Below are 18,397 nucleotides of genomic sequence, written 5' to 3'. Positions count from 1 at the left end.
ATTGATAGGATGAGGACGAGGAGAGCATATGATCATGATGGATTGATGGAGGATCACTTTATACATGCTAGAGATATGCTTGGAGAGCTTCTTGCAGTAATCTTCAACCAAGCCATTTGTGAGGATTTTTCGGATACTTGTAGCATGTCTACTGTCACAAACTGATGACGTGGCAGAAGTGTACGGGCAATCCCGAAAAACCGTTGACATGTTGACGTGGACAACCATACAAATTTCTGCACATAGCACTGGCATGCTAACGTGGCAGCAATACGGATTCCCGCGTTTTGCGCAGACATGCCACGTGGCAAGCTATTCGGATTTTCGTGATTTCTGCTTGCTGCCTTTTTTCCAGTAACTTTTGAGTTGTAGCTTTTCATGTATTGCTTTCGAGTTTGAATGACCAAGTTAAATATGACCCCAAGGCCACTTCTCCCCTTAGTTTGCTGATGAGCATCTGAGTAGAGAGGGCCCGCGGGAAATTGTAACTCTGCTGATTCATTAATATAAAAATAAATACCAAAAGGGGCGCCAGATTTTGGGGCCAATACCTCTGTGCACGGAACTATGCCGGGCCGTGTCCACTCTACTTTAAATTGTGATAAAGTTGTGAAGTATTTTAAGTGATTCTCTCATGTGTCGTGTTCGATTTCCGTCTTGGGGTGTTAGATCACATCCAATTTCTCTTTTACCAGGAAATCAAATCCTTTAACCGCCGCGACACACATGGACTCAAGTGACGATCCCGCAAGAATTAGACAAACCCACTCGACAATTGCGGATCAGATGAAAGTACAGGCAACTCCAATGGGCATTCGGAACACGAGTACGGGCCTCCATGGCCTATGGAGTATGAACGAATGGAGATGCACCATCAACAACAGGCTGATGCTTGTGCCAAGCAGATGCTACAGTATACGAAGGATCCCCAGTACACAAAATTTTTTACCCGGCACCCGATTGATGAGGTGCATTCCCGATGACGTACTGCCATCAGTTCACCATTGAATTCCGCTCTGAAGAAACCACCTGCCCTGCGAATGTACATCGAAGATGAACTTGATGATGTGATCGAACGACGAGTCAACCAAATATTAAAGACCACAAAGCCTCCAAAGAGATTCAGCAAGGGAATAGACTACCCTGGTTATTTGGGTCGACAGTCTTCGTTTGCAAATGCGTGAAAAGCCAAGAAGCATGTACGCTTCGAGGCTGTGTCTAGTTCGTCCTCATCCTCTTCTGACAGTTCTAACAACTCTTCCCCTTTGGATTCTAGTGATGAGGGCAGAAAGGGCAAGAAACGACAGAAGAACCAAACACATGGACAGAACAAGAAGAAGGCCAAGAAAAGCAGATCCCACTGCAAATCTCAAAAACTTTCTGACAATTCTAAGGAGGATTCATCCTCTTCTAAGAGTTCGGACTCTGATGACCAGATGTTTTATTCTAAGAGGAAGCACTTTGATAGAGCCAATGAATACGACTTTCTCAAAGATAAGAGCAAGAACAAAGAATTCAAGGAGGGTGGGCTAGTTTTTGAGATGCACACAAGGCCCTCGCTTTTATTCAACTGTTTGACATATGTTTTCTGGAGGGCGCTATTCAGAGCACTTCAAGAGTAGAAGGGCAGCCTCCTATTTGAAAGGAAATGCGTGAACATGCTGGTCTACTCTTCTGTTACGAAAAGCAGCACCAACAAAGTGGCTTAAGTTCAAGAGACTTTTTATCTCCTCGTGGCTCTCTCAAGAGTACAAACGTGCCGTGATTACCACCTAGAATCATCTTCGAATGGTGAAGGCAGATACTCTGGATACTTACTGCAAGAGATTTTGGGATGTTTTTCTACTTGCTTCATCCTTTAAAAAGGTCACTTTTAAGCAGCAAATCGAGCGATTCCGCTGTGGACTACCCAAAGAGATACGAAATTATTGCTTGTTACAGAAATCTGAGTCCATACAATAGTTGATGTGACATGCTAAGCAAGCGTTTGCTATGCATTCAGGTAACTTGACTTATCCAACATATCAACCTTCAACAAGTAACGATGGAAGAAGAAGAGACAAAGATACACGTCCCCGGCTGACAGAGGAACAGAAAGACGAATACCTCAAAACGGGGAAGTGTTTTGACTGTGGGGAATAAGGACACATCTCTGCGTTGTGCCCCAAAAAGGCACAAGAATGAGAACGACTGACATACTGAAATAGACCTGGGTGAGGAGATACTCATCCCAGAACAAAGATACTAATGAGCTGATAGTATTTTGTTTTATGACTTTATGAATGAACGATTTTGAAATAGGAATTTTTTATGTTGACTTTGATTTATGAATGAAATTAATGTTTTTTGGAAGATCTTGCTATTTGTGAACAGATAATAGGTGAAATCGAGAACGAGATCATGACGAAATTGCATCTGAATGCAATTGGGAGCAATTACAGCTCCAGAATGAACCTGATAATGATAAGAATCATGAATTTTAAATGATAATGACTAATGATGAATGATTGAATGAAATTGTTGTGAGCGCATCAAGAGTTCCCAAGGGATGAAATGTCTACACAATGATAAGATGACTAAAACTGAGTGATTGAAACACTCTGTTCAGCATGAACTCAGTGTCAAATTGATGAACTGAAAGTCCCGGAAATGATTACTCACACATGTTTGTGTTTGAGTGCAGGATTGAAAGATGGAATGATTGACAAAGTGACTGTAGCATTTCGGTCTTGAGAAATCTACGCACAAGATCGCAATAAGGATTAGTTAATCCGACATCAATGAGGTCCGATGTGGATCTAGATGCGATTGCTAAATACGTTGCCAGGAATCATGGTCCTAGTTCTGAATGGATTCTATGTGATATGACTTGAATGTGATGTGATGTGACTGTCGTCTTTGTAAAAGTACTGGATTTGTGTCGTCTAGTGTGTCGATACTTAGAGTCAGTATCTACTAACATGATTTATGGCTTATGTCTGATTTTGCTGGCTAATCGAGGACGATTACAATTCTTCCAAGAGGGGAACTAAAGACGTAGCAGAAATCTACAGACGCTCCCCAAAAAACCGCTCACATGCTAATGTGGACTACCGTATGGATTTCCGCAAATTGCGCTGGCTTGTTGACATGGCTGTAGTACGGATCCCCGAGTTTTGCGTTGACATGCGACGTGGCAGGCTGTACGGATTTTCGTGATTTTTGCTGGCTGCTTTTGGGCGAGTAGCTTTTGAGTTGCGCTGAGCCCCTTTAAAAAACCCCAAAAATTTCGCCTATCCCCCTCCCTCCCGCACACACACACATTCCCACACACACGCACATTTTCTCTTTGCCTCACTCTGGCCGTCTCAGTCACCCCCCATCCCCCTCCAAGGTTCCTGCAGGCTGAGGGTTTTGCTTCGTCTTCCGGTACCTGCCACGACATCATCCCGCCCCCCCCCTTCTTCGACCGCATCAGCAGACACAGATGGAGGCTCAAGCTTTGTCACAGAGGGACTCCGATGAAGTCCCCTCGTCCGACCCCGCTGAGCCCACCATTCAACTTGCTCTTACACCGATAGAGCAAGCGAGCCTAGCCGCAGAGGTGAAACACCTTTAAGCGACTTCAGTCATCTGTAAGATTCTCGGCACCAGACCCAACAGAGAAGAGCCGTCTGATCTTCTCCAGGCCCGCCACCTTCTCGCAGAGGTGGGCAAGATCTTGGATGTTCAGTTCCTCGGACGCGGCTACTATCAAATAGAGTTCTATACTTCCGAGATGGCGTCCAAGTTCATCGCGATGAGCCCCTTGGCCATCCAAGCAGTTCGAGGCCACTTTCAACAGTGGAGGCATGGTTTTATTCCAACTACAGATGTGGTGGTAGAGGAGGCAGACCTTCCCATCTCCGTCTGCTTTCTTGTTTGAGGAGGGAGTACCTGCCACTCTTGTCCAGGATAGGCTGAGAGATTGGGATTGTCCTGGAGAGACCTCGCACGGCAGCCTTTGTAGTTGCCAAGGCGGCCGGCATCCCTTCAATACGTGTTCTGGTTCGGGACACCCACACTCTCCCGAAAGTCATCCTACTACCTCGGGTGAGTGGGGGTTGGTTCCGTCATAGCGTGGAGTATTCGGGCCTCCCGAATCAGTGTTTCAGTTGCAGACAGATGGGCCATTTGCCAAAGGCCTATCCTCGTAGGAGACCTGGATCCACTGCGCATGCGCAGCCTCCCAAGGCCGACCAAGCCCAGCAACTAGCTAGACACACAGGACGCACATGCTGGTACCTCGACTGAGACCAAAGATCAGACAGCTAACGGTTGGCAGCAGGTGCCTGGTCGCCGCGAACAGGGCCCACCGCTCCCCATGGTGACCGACCTTCTGTAGCTCAGCAACACTGGGTTCCAACTGGGAATCGTTTTGACCCCCTTCAGCAGGACCTACCTGAGGAGGCCCCGTCCACTTCAGTTCCTTTTCCCCCACCCTCTCCTCCCTTAGACGCTCCCACTCCTCCTTCCCCGCCTCCTCCCCCTCCCCACCTCCACCTTCGCCTCCCGTCCCTCCTCTCTCCTCGGTGGGACCCACAGCCTCATCTCTTGACCCCTCCACCACTCCTCAGATGGCTGACGGTTGGGAGCAGGTGCCTGGTCGCCGCGGACAGGGCCCACCGCTCCCCATGGTGACCGACCTTCTGTAGCTCAGCAGCACTGGGTTCCAACTGGGAATCGTTTTGACCCCCTTTAGTAGGACCTGCCTGAGGAGGCCCCGTCCACTTCAGTTCCTTCTCCCCCACCCTCTCCTCCCTTAGACGCTCCCACTCCTCCTTCCCCGCCGCCTCCCCTCCCCCACCTCCACCTTCGCCTCCCGTCCCTCCTCTCTCCCCGATGGGACCCACAGCCTCATCTCTTGACCCCCCACCACTCCTCCTTAGATGCAGTGCACTGGACACGCGTCTGCCGCGAGGCGTTCTCTTGGTAGTGCTTTCGCTATACGAGCCGTGTGGCTCGAGAGGGACAGCCCCACTTGAGGCCGCCGTTTTTGGTTCAGACTTCTCCTTTTGGAGTAGTCCCTAAAGGTTTAACTAGCTTTGACATTCGCTGACGGTGGGACTTCTTCGACTACAGTTTCACTCGGCTCCTGGGTGACTCTTCTCTTGACCTAGAGGAGGCTTACTTTCGAGTCCATGTCCTCTTTCTTGCAACTAGAGGCATTGAGGCTCTGGACACAGCGGTGGGTTTCTCCTTCCCGTTGTGCGGTAGGGATCTCACTGAGTGGACCCAACACACAGTTCTTGACTAGCTCCAGACTCCACACAGGGGACTTAGGGGGGGCAGATCTGGTGCAGACACTTTGGCCTCTGGCCAAGTTCAGCGTGACGCCTCCGGATACAGTGGGTTGCAGGCTAATTGTGGTGCATTTGTTTGTTGACACTCAGAGCCCTCTGTGTTATGTATTTGTACATGAGGATTCTTGGATAGAGGATGTAGCCCTTCCGGCTACACGCTCGGCTTGGGCCTGGGTGGGATAGTCACTTCTTTCGCACTTGTCTAGAGGTCGTTTGGATGCGGATTACTCCCCATCCAAACCGGCCTTAAAAATAGCGAGGTTGGCTGCTGTGGCAGCATCTGTTTTCTCCCACTGACTCTATGAGGATCATCTCATGGAATGTGTAGGGATTAGGAGGGCCCCAGTTTCAGCGTCAGCGGGGTCGGCTGCGTTGGGAGCTTCAGAGATGCCTTGTGGGTGGTGAGATTGACATTCTTATGCTTCAAGAGCATCATCTTTGTGAGAGTCGCATTTGACGGTGTGGTCAGATTTTGGGTGGTCGATATGAGACGTTTTGGTCTGTTGCATTTGGACCTGGAGGCATCCAGGGTGGGTATGTATGACTATTGCGGATTCTTTGCAGCAGGCCATTGGGGACAGAGGGATTATTGTGCCAGGCAGGGCTCAGTGGATTACTATTGAGAGGGTCTTGCTGGACTCTGCGCTCAGAGAGGGAGTGGTGGCTCTTTGGACAGAGGGCTTAGACTTGCAGGACTCTCCTGCTGACAGAGTGGTCTCTGGACTTTCTAAGCTTAGTCGGCTATTTCTCCAAAAGTCTACGGCCCACCTGGCTGTAGCGAGAGAGGAGGAGCAGCGTCTCCGACGGGGCGTTGCTTCCTTGCAGAGGATGCAAGAGCAGTATCCAGACAGTCCTTGGTTGGGTAGGCTCGCCAGGAGTTTGCTTTTCATGGACAGGTATCTCAGTGGACTCAGGTGGGTGACAAAGTGACAGGGGCTTTCTTTGAGAGAGTGGGGCCTCGACAGGCGCATGCTAGGGTCAGCCAGTTGAGGAGACTAGACGGGTTAGTTGTTTCAGAGCCAGAGGACATGCGTGCAATTGCCGCCGATTTTTACCGTGACCTCTGCTATCAGCAGAGCCTCAGTCAAAGCGTCAGGATGCATGCAGGGAGCAGGTGTGGGCACAGATGTCTTGTCTTGTGACTGAGGAGATGCACCAGAGGCTTGAGCCCACCCTCGATGCCTCCAGGTCCAAATGCGTCTCTCAAAGCACTTCCCCGTGGTAGCTGTCCAGGTGAGGATGGTTTGACTCCCAGCTTTTTCTTAGAGTACTAGGACTTGCTTGGCTCAGATCTCTGCAGCGCTTTTCAGTACATCCTACACATACGAGAGATGCCTGACAGCATGAGTGGCCTTGATTTACCTCATTTCCAAGGAGGGTGGCTCCTTGGATGAGATTCGACAATGGCAGCCCATCACCATCCTCAACTCAGCCTACAAAATTCTCACCAAGACTCTGAGTTTGAGGATTCGGTCACTTCTAGAGAGGATCATACATAGGACACATACAGGTATTGTCAAGGAGTGTAGTATCCTTGACAACATCTTCACTTTTTGGGAGTCTTCGGCCCTCGCGCGCCTCGGTGGTGAGGATCTGGTGATACTTCTTCTCGATTTTGAGAAGGTCTACAAAAGAGTTGGCTGGGACTTTTTGGAGGGCACTCTATGCAGGATGAGAGGTGTGCCAGATGTGTGTCAGCTCTTTACAGACGGGCACACAGTCTGGTACTTTTGTCAGGTGGTAAAGGAGATCGTTTCATACTCACACGTTCGGTCAAACAGAGCTGTCCTCTTGCCCCCTTCCTTTTTCTGTTCTATGCTGAGGCGATGAGCAGGTTTTTGGTTTCCTAGCAGGTTGGTCTACGTGGCTTAGCGCTCCCTATTCGGGGAGATGAGCTATTGAATGTTGAGTTTGCAGACGACTCAGCATTGTACTTGGAGGGCCAGGAGGCCAACCTCCACAGGTGTGAGCAGGCTCTTGAGACCTTTTGTTGTGCATCAGGCACACTGATCAACTGGAGAAAGACAGTGGATTTCTCGGTTGGTAGTGCTCCTACGCCTGATTAGATGCCAGGTGAGGGCTTCAGATGGATTCCCCCCAGGGACTATAGTTCGATACTTGGGTTGTTAGGCCCTAAACCGGCTTCGATTTATCTCCTGAGCAACAGATTGCTCCCTTCCTCCTGTCCATCAGGAGAAATTTGTTACATTGGAGTTCAGCACGACTTTCTCTGGCAGGCAGAGTTGTAGTGGCCAACCAGATGCTGTTGGATACTATGTGGTACACAATTCTTGTTGGATCTTTTCGAGTTCCTGCATCAGCCAGGTAGAGAGGCTGATGAGGAACTTCTTTTGGTCAGGGTGACACTGAGATAGCTTGGGCCAAAGTGGCCTGGCAGGCCATCACTTTTCCTTGTTCTCAGGGAGGGTTGGGGATAATAATCCCAGCACAGCAGAGTAGAGCCCTTCTTGGGAAGTTTGTCGTTAGAGGACTACTTCCAGAAGAGGAGCCCTGGAAGGAGTTTTTGCTTCAGCGGCTTAGTGCTAGTGTACCTCAGGCTGGAGGCCCCTGGCGAACTTCGACCAGATGGATTTTCAAAGAGATGCGTATAGTTGGCCTGAGCAGGAGACTAGAGGACCGTTTCGCTGTGAGTCTGCTCCGTTCCTGGGAGCAGCTGCGGAGAGGCTTGGAGTAGCATCAGCCTACTTGCACGGAGGAGCACCTGAGACAGCCCCTTGTTTGGAACCCCATGGTTAGCACTCAGAGAGGCCACTTGGTTGGTAGTAGGCCTCATGTTTCTTGGGGTCCCATGGCACAAGGTCCAGCACGCACTTTAGGTGGTTGGCTACAGTTTTCAGGCTTATCAGAAGAGCCTCAGAGCATCCAGCTACAGGGCATGAGAGGGGTGCAAAGCATGTGTCAGGACATCATAGAGGCAGTACCAGCTAAGTGGCTCACGCCTCGCGAGTCAGCAGCGCCCAGATGGATGGGGGCCTTCACGCGCCTGGAGGTTCTCATCGCAGTTCGGGCTTGTTCAGAGACGGTACCCTCCCTGTTCTTCGAGCTAGAGGGTGAGGGTCGCTTGCATCGAGTTTCAGTAGAGGCCTCACAGGTTGCAGAGTGTTGTTTTGAGAGGATCCGAGTTGTGGGCATCTGTGGAAGGACTTTGCATCATCGATCCTGACCCTACAGCTCTTGAGACTGGCTAGTGGAGATTGTGGACTTGGGAGTGTTGTCCACTAACCTAACCCTGCAGCTCTTGAGACTGGCCACTGGAGACTGTGGGCTTGGGTGTGCTTTCCACTGGCACGAGTGCGGTGGGATCTTGGAGAGTGGTTTTGGAGGGACCCTTTCTCCTCAGTCGACCATCCAGGTGTCCCTTTCTTTCAGTACATTGTTTGATTGGGACGTCACATACTGGCAGCACGAAGAGAGGCTCGTCCTGCTGCAGCACCTCATTGGCAGGAAGAGGGTCTCACAGTTGAGTTCTTGGCAGCTTTTTGGGAGAGATTGTGGGACTCCAGACAGCTGCAGCGAGTCAATTTGTTCCAGGGTTGCACATCGAGCTACAGCAGTTGGGAACTGGCTTGTACATAGTGGTCTCTCGGGAGCATGCGCAGCTTGTGACCATCCTGTGGAGAGTCAGCGCCATTGTCTTTGGGATTGTCCTTTGGCACAACAGGTTTGGCTTCGTGTCCTTCGATTGATGCTTGCTCTTTCGACGGCACGACAGTACACTTCGGGGGCAGCTGCTTGGTCCACTCTTACGGGCCCGGCACTTCAGTTTGAGCTATCCTCCACCAGCAGGATGATATGATGCAGGGGGGTCGACCTATACTCCAGCCTGCCACAGAGATTACTCCATAGGAGTGGTGTAGTGAGAGAGAGAGAAAAGTGTTGGGAGCTCATCTGCGGCTTGACACTTTGGTTCATCTGGCGGGCCCGCGGCTTCCGCATCTTTGAGGCTCGCCTTGTACCACCAGCAGAGACTGTTCGAGATCTGTGGCTAGAGCTGATCCATACTCTCAAAGGACAATTCGAGAGACTCCATGGCAGCTCCGACCGCATGCGGGAGCGTAGAGAGGCTTTTCTTCGACTCTGGCGCCCTGGGCCTTTCTTCACCGTGGTCCAGGATGTGCTGAGATGGCACTACGGCCCACCTGTGTGGCTTTTCCCTCCTCCCATCTCCTGATTTGGCGTCATTGTACATATGTTGTTTTTCATTGGGAGAGTCTTCCCCTTATGATTGTTGTATCCCTCTCTAGCAGAGGTGGTTGTAGCCCCATGGGCAGTTTCAGTAACTAATAGAAGGATCTTTTTCTCGAAAAAAAAAAAAAAACAACCCCAAGGTAGGTGTAAGCATCTGTATACTCCACTGTCTCATGGTTGGATGTGAATGTGGGTGCTGATCTCCTGGCCCACTATGGGGTGGTGTTAAACACCATAACCTTGGTTTTACCAAGGTTAACAGACACACCATTGTCGTAAGAAAACCTATGCAAAGCATCCAAGTGACGTTGCATCCCCTCCCTAGAGTCGGAGATAACACAATAACATCAACATATAACAAGAGTGGAATCCATGCCCCTGCCAACTGTGCACCTGTATCATCCTCTCTCTCAATATAGTCAGAAACCTCACCCACATACATACCAAATAGAGTAGGAGAGAGCGGGCAGCCTTGCTTCACCTCGATAGTGGAGTGAACTAATGTAGATAACCCCTCTGGAGTGCATACATGCCCCACTACTGACCTGTATAATGCCATAATTCCCCAAATCAGCTCTGTGGGTACTCCCATCTCCTATAGTCTGTGAACCAATCTAGCTCTAGGCATTGTGTCAAATGCTTTGAGGAAGTCCACAAAGCTACAATAGATCTGTCTCCCATGTGATCTTCCCTCCTCAATAATGGCTCTGAGTGTCAGAATGTGGTCAAGAATAGAAAGGCCTCTACTGAACCTTTCCTGCCCGTCTGCACGTATACCCTCCCTCTCTGCCCATCTACTCAGCTGCTGCTCAAGAATGGATGTGTACAACCGTGCCAATGTGTGTCCAATCATGATAGTGCGATAATTCCCAAGCTCCCTAGGGTCTCATGACTTGAAGATAGGTACAATAGTAGATAAACACCAAGTATTAGGCAAACCCTCACACATGGCACGGTTGAACATCACTGCTAGAAGCTGTGCGAGCAGATCCTTGGCATGTATAAAATGCTCAGCCACTAAGCCATCATGATCATATGCTCTCCCAGTCCTCATCCTATCAATGGCCTTCTTCACCATCTCAGCGTGAAAAAAGCACATGTGTGTGGGCATAACTTGGGAGGGTCGGGAAGAGGCGGCTGTCCAAGAACTGTGTACAGAGATGACGCATATTGGCCCCAGGCCTCTGTAGAAGTAATGGCAGAAGGGGAGAGTGCTCATGAAAGAGTTGCCATGCCTCACGTGAGTCCATTTGCATGAGGTTAGCCGTTTCTTTCCGCCATCCTTCTATCTCCGTTTTCCACTCTTTTATCTCTTTTTCCATCTGTGTTATTCTCTTGTTCATGACCATGATTGTTGCCTTCATTACCATCAAGGGAGACTTGCACAAGGGTGAGTTGCTCTTGGTCTCCATGGCTATATATATATATATATATATAGAGAGAGAGAGAGAGAGAGAGAGAGAGAGAGAAAGAAGAGAAGAAGAGGATTTTAACGTCGAAGGATTTTAGAGAGACTCTAAAACAACCAAAAAATACAAGAAACCCTAAAAAACAGAGAAAATCAGCTTTAAAACCCTTGAAAACATCAAAAATTACTCGCAAAATCCAAAAAAACAGCAAGATATAGTGAGACGTATCACTAAAAAACAACAAAAAACAGTTTCGAAACCCTGAAAACAGCAAAAAACCCTAAAAACAGCAAAAACGTGGTGACAAAACTCTAAAAACAGTGAGAGAGTTCAAACCCATGAGAGAGAGAGAGAGAGTCACACAAGCGGCGACAAGTTGCATGGGAGAAAGAAAAGTGTGGCGTTTCATGCAAAGAGAGCGTCCGCTTTCTGTTTTAGCACCTGTCTGAATATGAGAGAGAGAGAATCTATGTAGATTCCCCCCTCCGGGTTTGTTAAGATCGTGGATACATACTAGAGTCAAACAAGGATGTAACCTTTTGGTCTCATAGGTCACTTTGGCCTTTTGAAGACATTAATATAACATTTCATTTTATCATCATACTTCTCTCTCTCTCTCTCTCTCTCTCTCTCTCTCTCTCTCTCTCTCTCTCTCTCTTTGTGACTGTTTTATAGATAAATATTTTGGATTGTGGAGCTGATGCTAATATGGAGTACTGACAATTTTGACATTTATATTAGGCTTCAACAGATCAAAGTGCGTTGGATTTGGATGTCTGTAATAGATTTGCGGGGTTGGCTTTCAACATGGTCCAATTTATAGGGGTTTTTTTTGTCATGTCTCAAGTTGCATGGCAAATCTTTTTTCTGTTCATTCCTGTCGTGGGCCTTTCTCTATGGCTTCAGGTTGGTAAAACATTCATGTTAACTTGAACACACACACACACACACACATACACACAATTTTCTCAAGTAAGATGTAATTTGCTATCAACGGCGGTCAACCTCAAAGCGAGGTTAATCCATGAGAATGTAGTTAGGGAGGTATGAAATGTAAAAACAATAAAATAAACCTCTTAATTCTGAAGAGAGATGGTGCATAAATTTTTGAAGAATCAGATAGAGTCTTCAACCACTCGATAAAACATGCAAAGAATTTGAGATCTCCAAATTGGCTAAAACATCATGAATCTCACCCAAACAAAGAAAAACATGTAAGGTGATAAAGCTGAATAAAGAGACGTAACCAAACTAGAAACGCTTTTGAAAGACACCATCTGAAAAACGAGTAGAAAGACATAGAAATTTGAGAAACCAAGTCCGGGTATGTTAGGTGCAACTAACGCTGAACACTGCAAAATTCTTCGGGCATGGAAAATGCTGGCAACAGGAAAAACACCAAGAGGACATGCACATATAAAGACACTCTTTTCACGCTAGCTTATTTGGTCATATGACCGAGACCACATTTTACCACCGTGTGTCTTGTTTATGCATGCACGATAATGCATGACAATTACAATGCCCAATAATCCAAGGATGCGGCTGTAATTTTTGCATTCACTTGTTTAGCAGTAATGGTATACATATCAAATGGCACCTATGACATAAAATCATACGTCAAGGTCGTAATAACGAACTCTCAAGCTTGTAGGTTGTAAGATGTTACATAGGAAGTGGACAAAACATCAGTTTATTGCCGACTAAAGAGATTATCAACTAGAAGAATTTGGAGCATTGAGTAGCTCCAAGTGTCCTCTCCACCTCCTCCTCCTCATGATTAATGGACTGCTGATTCACATCTGCAAAGACCAGAGATTTGAAAGTACTCGTGACTTTTTCCCAGGTGCCCAAAAACTTAGGGCAAAGTATGAATACTCCTTGCATATGTGGACGTTCGCCAAAGTATGGAGAATATACCAGATGTGTACGGAAAAAAATATGCTTGCGTGGGAGAGTCATCTTGGCGTCTTGATCTTGTGTAGACTTCACATCAGCTTGCAATTCTTTAGAGATAGGATGTTCAGGTTGTGGCGAGGTAGAAGGTGGAGGTTGTCAACATGGTTGAGGGTCCCACAAATTTGCTCCATTTGGAATTGAATGCAACCAAAATGCCTCTAGAATTCATAGTGATGCTAGTGGGAGTGGATTTGTCTCTGTCTTAAAGGAAACAAAATCGATTAGTATTTGCATCCCATTTAGGGGGATAGTCGAGCCGCAAGTAAGGGCAGAAAATAGACACAAATGGAGGCTCATGCTCCACCCTAGAGGGACTCCTCAGAAGCCCCCTCGCCCAACCCTCTTTCACCGATAGAGCAAGCGAGCCTCGCAGCAGAGGTGGAGCGCCTCCAGGCGACCTCCATCTCCAAGATTCTCGGCACCAGACCCAGCAGAGGAGAGCTGTGTGATTTTCTCTAGGCCCGCCTTCTCGCAGAGGTGGGCAAGATCTTGGATGTTCAAATCCATGGACGAGGCTACTATCAGATCCAGTTTGAGACCTCCGAGATGGCGTCCAAGGTCATCGCCATGAGCCCCTTGACAATCCGAGCAGTTCGAGGCCACGTTCGACAGTGGATACATGGTTTTGACCCTACTTCAGATGTTCTGGTAGAGGAGGCAGACATTCCCATCTCTGTCCGCTTTCCTGGTTTGCCGAGGGAGTACCTACCACTTTTATCCAGGATAGGCTCAGCAATTAGGACTATCCTGGAGACACCTCGTACAGCAGCCTCAGTAGCTTCCAAGGCGGCCGGCATTCCCTCAATTCACGTTCTAGTTAGGGACACTCACACTCTCCCGAAGGTCATCCTACTTCCTCGAGTGAGTGGGGGTTGGTTTAGACAGAGCGTCGAGTATTCGGGCCTCCCAAATCAGTGCTTCATTTGTCAACAGATGGGCCATCTTGCGAAGGCCTGTCCACGGAGGATGCCCCGACCTACACCACAGGCCCAGCCCCAGCCTTCAAGGGCTAGCCAGTAGCAGGTAGAGACACAGAGCACACAGGCAGAGCCACCCTCCGATCCTGGGGCTCCAACGGAGGACGGCAGGGGCCACAGCGATAGCCTGGCACTCAGAGTGGTCCTCAGGTGCCTGCCCAGCAGCAATGGGTTCCCACGGGAAACCGATTCGGTCCTCTTGAGCAGGACGAGTCCCTGCTCCCCCCCCCCCCCCCCCCCCCCCCCCCCCCCCCCCCCCCCCCTCCCGCCACCTCTCCACCTCGCCCCTCTACCTTTGTCGATCCCCCTCGCCCCTCTTCTCCCCCACCTCCCCCCTGCTCCTACATCTCCCCCTCCCGCTCCAGGGAAACCGATTCGGTCCCTCTTGAGCAGGACGAGGTCCCTGCTCTAGCCCCCACCTCAGCTTCACCCTCAACAGCCCCCCCGAGTTCCCCCCCTCCTCCTCCTCAGGCCCCCCCCCCCCCCCCCCCCCCCCCCCCCCCTCCGCCACCTCTCCACCTCGCCCCTCTACCTTTGTCGATCCCCCTCGCCCCTCTTCTCCCCCACCTCCCCCTGCTCCTACATCTCCCCCTCCCGCTCCAGTTCCACAATCGACTCAGGGGGCAGGGCCATCCCCAGCTGCTAGGAGCGCCTTTGCCACGAGTCGCTTGGCGAGAGAGGGACAGCCTTTCTTGCGACCCCCTTTACAGGTACAGACATCTCCCTTTGCAGCAGTCACTCATGGTCTTACGAGCTTTGACATTCGGCGCCGATGGGACTTCTTTGCCTACAAATTTACACGCTTTCTCGGCGACTCCTCATCGGACCTTGAGGCAGCCTGCTTCAGGGTTCATGTTCTATTTGTTGCAGCTAGGGGGTAGAGGCCTTGGACTCGGCGGTTGGCTTCTCTTTTCCCCTTTGCAGCAGTACTAGACTGAGTGGACTCTCGACTCAGTGTTGGAGTGGCTCCAGACACAAGCCCTAGAGTTCTCTCACCACATGGGAGACCTAGGAGTTACAAACATGCTTCAGACTATATGGCCATTGGCCAATTTTGTTGTGACCCATCTAGATACAACAGGATGTAGACACATTGTGGTTCACTTCTTTGCTGATACGCAGTGCCCGCCATGCTATGTACACATTCATGAGGACTCCTGGACAAAGGAGGTTGCTTTACGCATGGCTCGGTCTACTTGGGCTTGGGCCAGGCACTCTTTGCAGTCACGCCTATCTAGAGGACGATCGGATGCGGATTACTCCCCATCCAAGCCAGCCTCGAAGATAGCACGTTTAGCTCTTGCGGCAGCATCTGTTCTCTCTCACTCCCCACAAGGATCGTCTCATGGAACGTGCAGGGATTAGGCGGGCCCCAGTTTGAGAGTCAGAGGGGCCGACTGCGTCAGGAGCTTCAGCGTTGCCTTGTGGGAGGAGAGACTAACCTCCTTATGCGACGGGAGCATCATCTGTGTGAGAGCCGGATTAGACGATGTGGTTAGCTTTTGCGTGGACGATATGATACTTTTTGGTCAGCTGCTTTTAGACTTGGAGGCATCCAGGGTGGGGTATGTATGACTATTGCGGATTCTTTGCAGCAGGCCATTGTGGGCAAAGGGATTATTGTGCCAGGCAAGGCTCAGTGGATCACTATGCAGGTTCAAGGTTGCCTTGTGGGCTTCGTGAACATATATGCGCCCAATGTGGCGAGTGCACGAGCAGAGTTTTGGTCACAGATTGTTGAGTCTCCGCTGCAGGCAGAGCAGTAGTGCATAGGGGGTGACTTCAACATGTTGGATGACCCTTCTGACAGGATTGGTGGTATCCATGCTACTGTGCATGGAGTTGAGCTGGCAGCTTGGGAGAGGTTTTGTATGACTCTGAGGGTTTCGGATGTGTGGCAGCACTCTAGCTTTGTGAGGCCCCCAGACAGCCTGGCCTTCTCTCGTTCGGAACGGAGAGTGGGAGGAGTGAATCTATCGCGGATAGATCGCTTCTACACTAGTGACCACTTCTGTGACTTGGGTAGGAAAGTTGGCATTCTGGGAGGGACTACCTTCTCGGACCATGCACCAGTGATCCTCACAGTGGCAGATAGGCAGAGGAGGGGGAGCACAATGCTTTGCATCCCTGAGAGGGTCTTGCTGGACTCTACACTCAGAGAGCGAGCGGAGGCTCTTTGGGGCAGAGAGCTTGGACATGCAGGATTCTCCTACAAACAGAGTGGCCTCAGGCCTAGCTCAGCTTCGTCGTTTCTTCTGCACGAGTCTTTGGCTCGCTTGGCTGCAGCGAGAGAGGAGGAGCGGCGTCTCAGGCGGGGCGTTGCTTCCTTGCAGAGGATGCAGGAGCAGCATCCAGACGGTCCTTGGTTGGATGAGCAGTTACAGCAGGCTCGCCAAGACTTTTTTGCACAGAGGAGCGGCGCCATGAGTTTGCTTTCCATCGACAGGCATCTCAGTGGACGCAGGTGGGTGACAGAGTGACTGGTGCTTTCTTCGAGGCAGTGGGACCTCGGCATACGCATGCCAAACTCAGTCAGTTGAGGAGGCCCGACGGGTCAGTTCCTTCTGAGTCAGAGGACGTGCATGCAGTTGCTACTGACTTTTATCGTGATTTACTATCTACAGAGCCTCACTCAGAGCGTCAGGATGCATGCAGGGAGCAGGTGTGGGCACAAATGCCTTGTCTTGTGATTGAGGAGATGCGTCAGAGGCTTGAGCTGCCTTTTCAGCTTGAGGAGTTGCACACGGCTCTTAGTACACTCCCCCGTGGTAGCTGTCTAGGTGAGGATGGCTTGACTCCCAGTTTTGTCTTGGAGTACTGGGACTTGCTTGGCCCAGATCTCTGTAGTGCTTTTCAATACATCTTGCACATAGAAGATGCCTGACACCATGAGTGAGGGTTTGATCTACCTCATTCCCAAGGAGGGTGGCTCCTTGGATGAGACTCGACACTGGCACCCCATCACCATCCTCAACTCAGCCTACAAAATTCTTGCCAAGCCTCTGAGTTTGAGGATCCAACCACTTCTAGAGAGTCTTATATATGGGACTCAGACAGGTTTTGTCAAGGAGCGCAGTATCCTTGACAACATCTTTACTTTTTGGGAGGCTTCTACCCTAGCGCGGGTCCGTGGTGAGGATTTGGTGATTCTTCTTCTTGATTTTGAGAAGGCCTACGACAGAGTTGAGTGGGACTTTCTCGAGGGCACTCTACGCAGGATGGGCTTCTAAGATGCTTGGATCATAGGGGTGTCAGCTTTGTACATACGGGCACACAGTTAGGTACTTTTGTCAAGAGGTAGAGGTGATCGTTTCATGCTCACACGTTTGGTCAGACAGGGCTGCCCTCTTGCCCCTTTCCTCTTTCTGTTCTATGCTGAGGAGATGAGCAGGTTTTTGGTGTCACAGCAGATTGGTTTATGGGGCTTAGCACTCCCTATTCGGGGAGATGAGCTATTGGACGCTGAGTTTGCTGACGACTCAACCTTGTACTTGGATGGCCAGGAGGCCAACCTTCACAGGTGTGAGCAGGCTCTAGAGACCTTCTGTTGTGCATCTGGCGCACTGATCAACTGGAGAAAGACAGTGGCTTTCCCTCTTGCCCCTTTCCTCTTTCTGTTCTATGCTGAGGAGATGAGCAGGTTTTTGGTGTCACAGCAGATTGGTTTATGGGGCTTAGCACTCCCTATTCGGGGAGATGAGCTATTGGACGCTGAGTTTGCTGACGACTCAACCTTGTACTTGGATGGCCAGGAGGCCAACCTTCGCAGGTGTGAGCAGGCTCTAGAGACCTTCTGTTGTGCATCTGGCGCACTGATCAACTGGAGAAAGACAGTGGCTTTCTCGGTTGGTAGTGCTCCTATGCCCGATTGGATGCCAGATGAGGGTTTTAGGTGGATTCCCCCCGGGACTGCAGTTCGGTACTTGGGTTGTTAGGTTGGTTTGGACTTGTCTCCCGAGCAGCAAATTGCTCCCCTCCTCCTATCTATCAGGAGGAAGTTGTTACATTGAAGCTCCGCACGACTTTCTCTGGCTAGCAGAGTTGTAGTGGCCAACTAGGTGTTGTTGGCTACTATGTGGTACATCACTTCTTGCTGGATCTTCTCGAGTTCTTGTATCAGCCAGGTAGAGAGACTGATCAGGAACTTCCTTTGGTCAGGGCGTGACACTCAGATAGCCCGGGCCAATGTGGCTTGGCAGGTCATCACTCTTCCTTGTTCACAGGGAGGGCTTGGGATCATAGATCCAGCACAGCAGAGCAGATCCCTTCTTGGGAAGTTCATCGTCAGAGGAATTCTTCCAGGTGAGGTCTCCTGGAAGGAGTTCTTGCTACAGCGGCTTCCTGCTAGGGTGCCTCAGGCAGGAGGCCCCTGGCGACCTTCGACTAGATGGATCTTCACAGAGATGCGCAGAGTTGGTTTGAGCAGGAGACTGGAGGACCACTTCGCTGTGAGTTTGCTTCGATCTTGGGAGCATTTGCAGCGAGGCCTCGAGCAGCGGCAGCCTACTTGCACGGAGGAGCG

At 50.1% G+C, this 18,397-nt stretch overlaps 1 protein-coding gene across 3 annotated transcripts in view; it reads left to right on the top strand.

Moving 5' to 3' along the window:
- The window catches only part of LOC147418670 (putative ABC transporter C family member 15), a 177,810-nt gene that overhangs the window by 126,819 nt on the left and 32,594 nt on the right, over positions 1-18,397 (top strand). For all 3 annotated transcript variants that reach the window (XM_086505245.1, XM_086505244.1, XM_086505246.1), the window contains one exon: positions 11,681-11,845. In XM_086505245.1, coding sequence (XP_086361371.1) covers positions 11,681-11,845 — 165 coding nt within the window. The remainder of the gene's footprint in view (positions 1-11,680; positions 11,846-18,397) is intronic.

The sequence above is a fragment of the Adiantum capillus-veneris genome, chromosome 29 (genome assembly GCF_014529385.1).
Source record: "Adiantum capillus-veneris isolate H3 chromosome 29, ASM1452938v2, whole genome shotgun sequence".
Classification (NCBI taxonomy): Eukaryota; Viridiplantae; Streptophyta; class Polypodiopsida; order Polypodiales; family Pteridaceae; genus Adiantum; species Adiantum capillus-veneris.
This window is presented reverse-complemented; position numbering and strand designations above follow the sequence as displayed.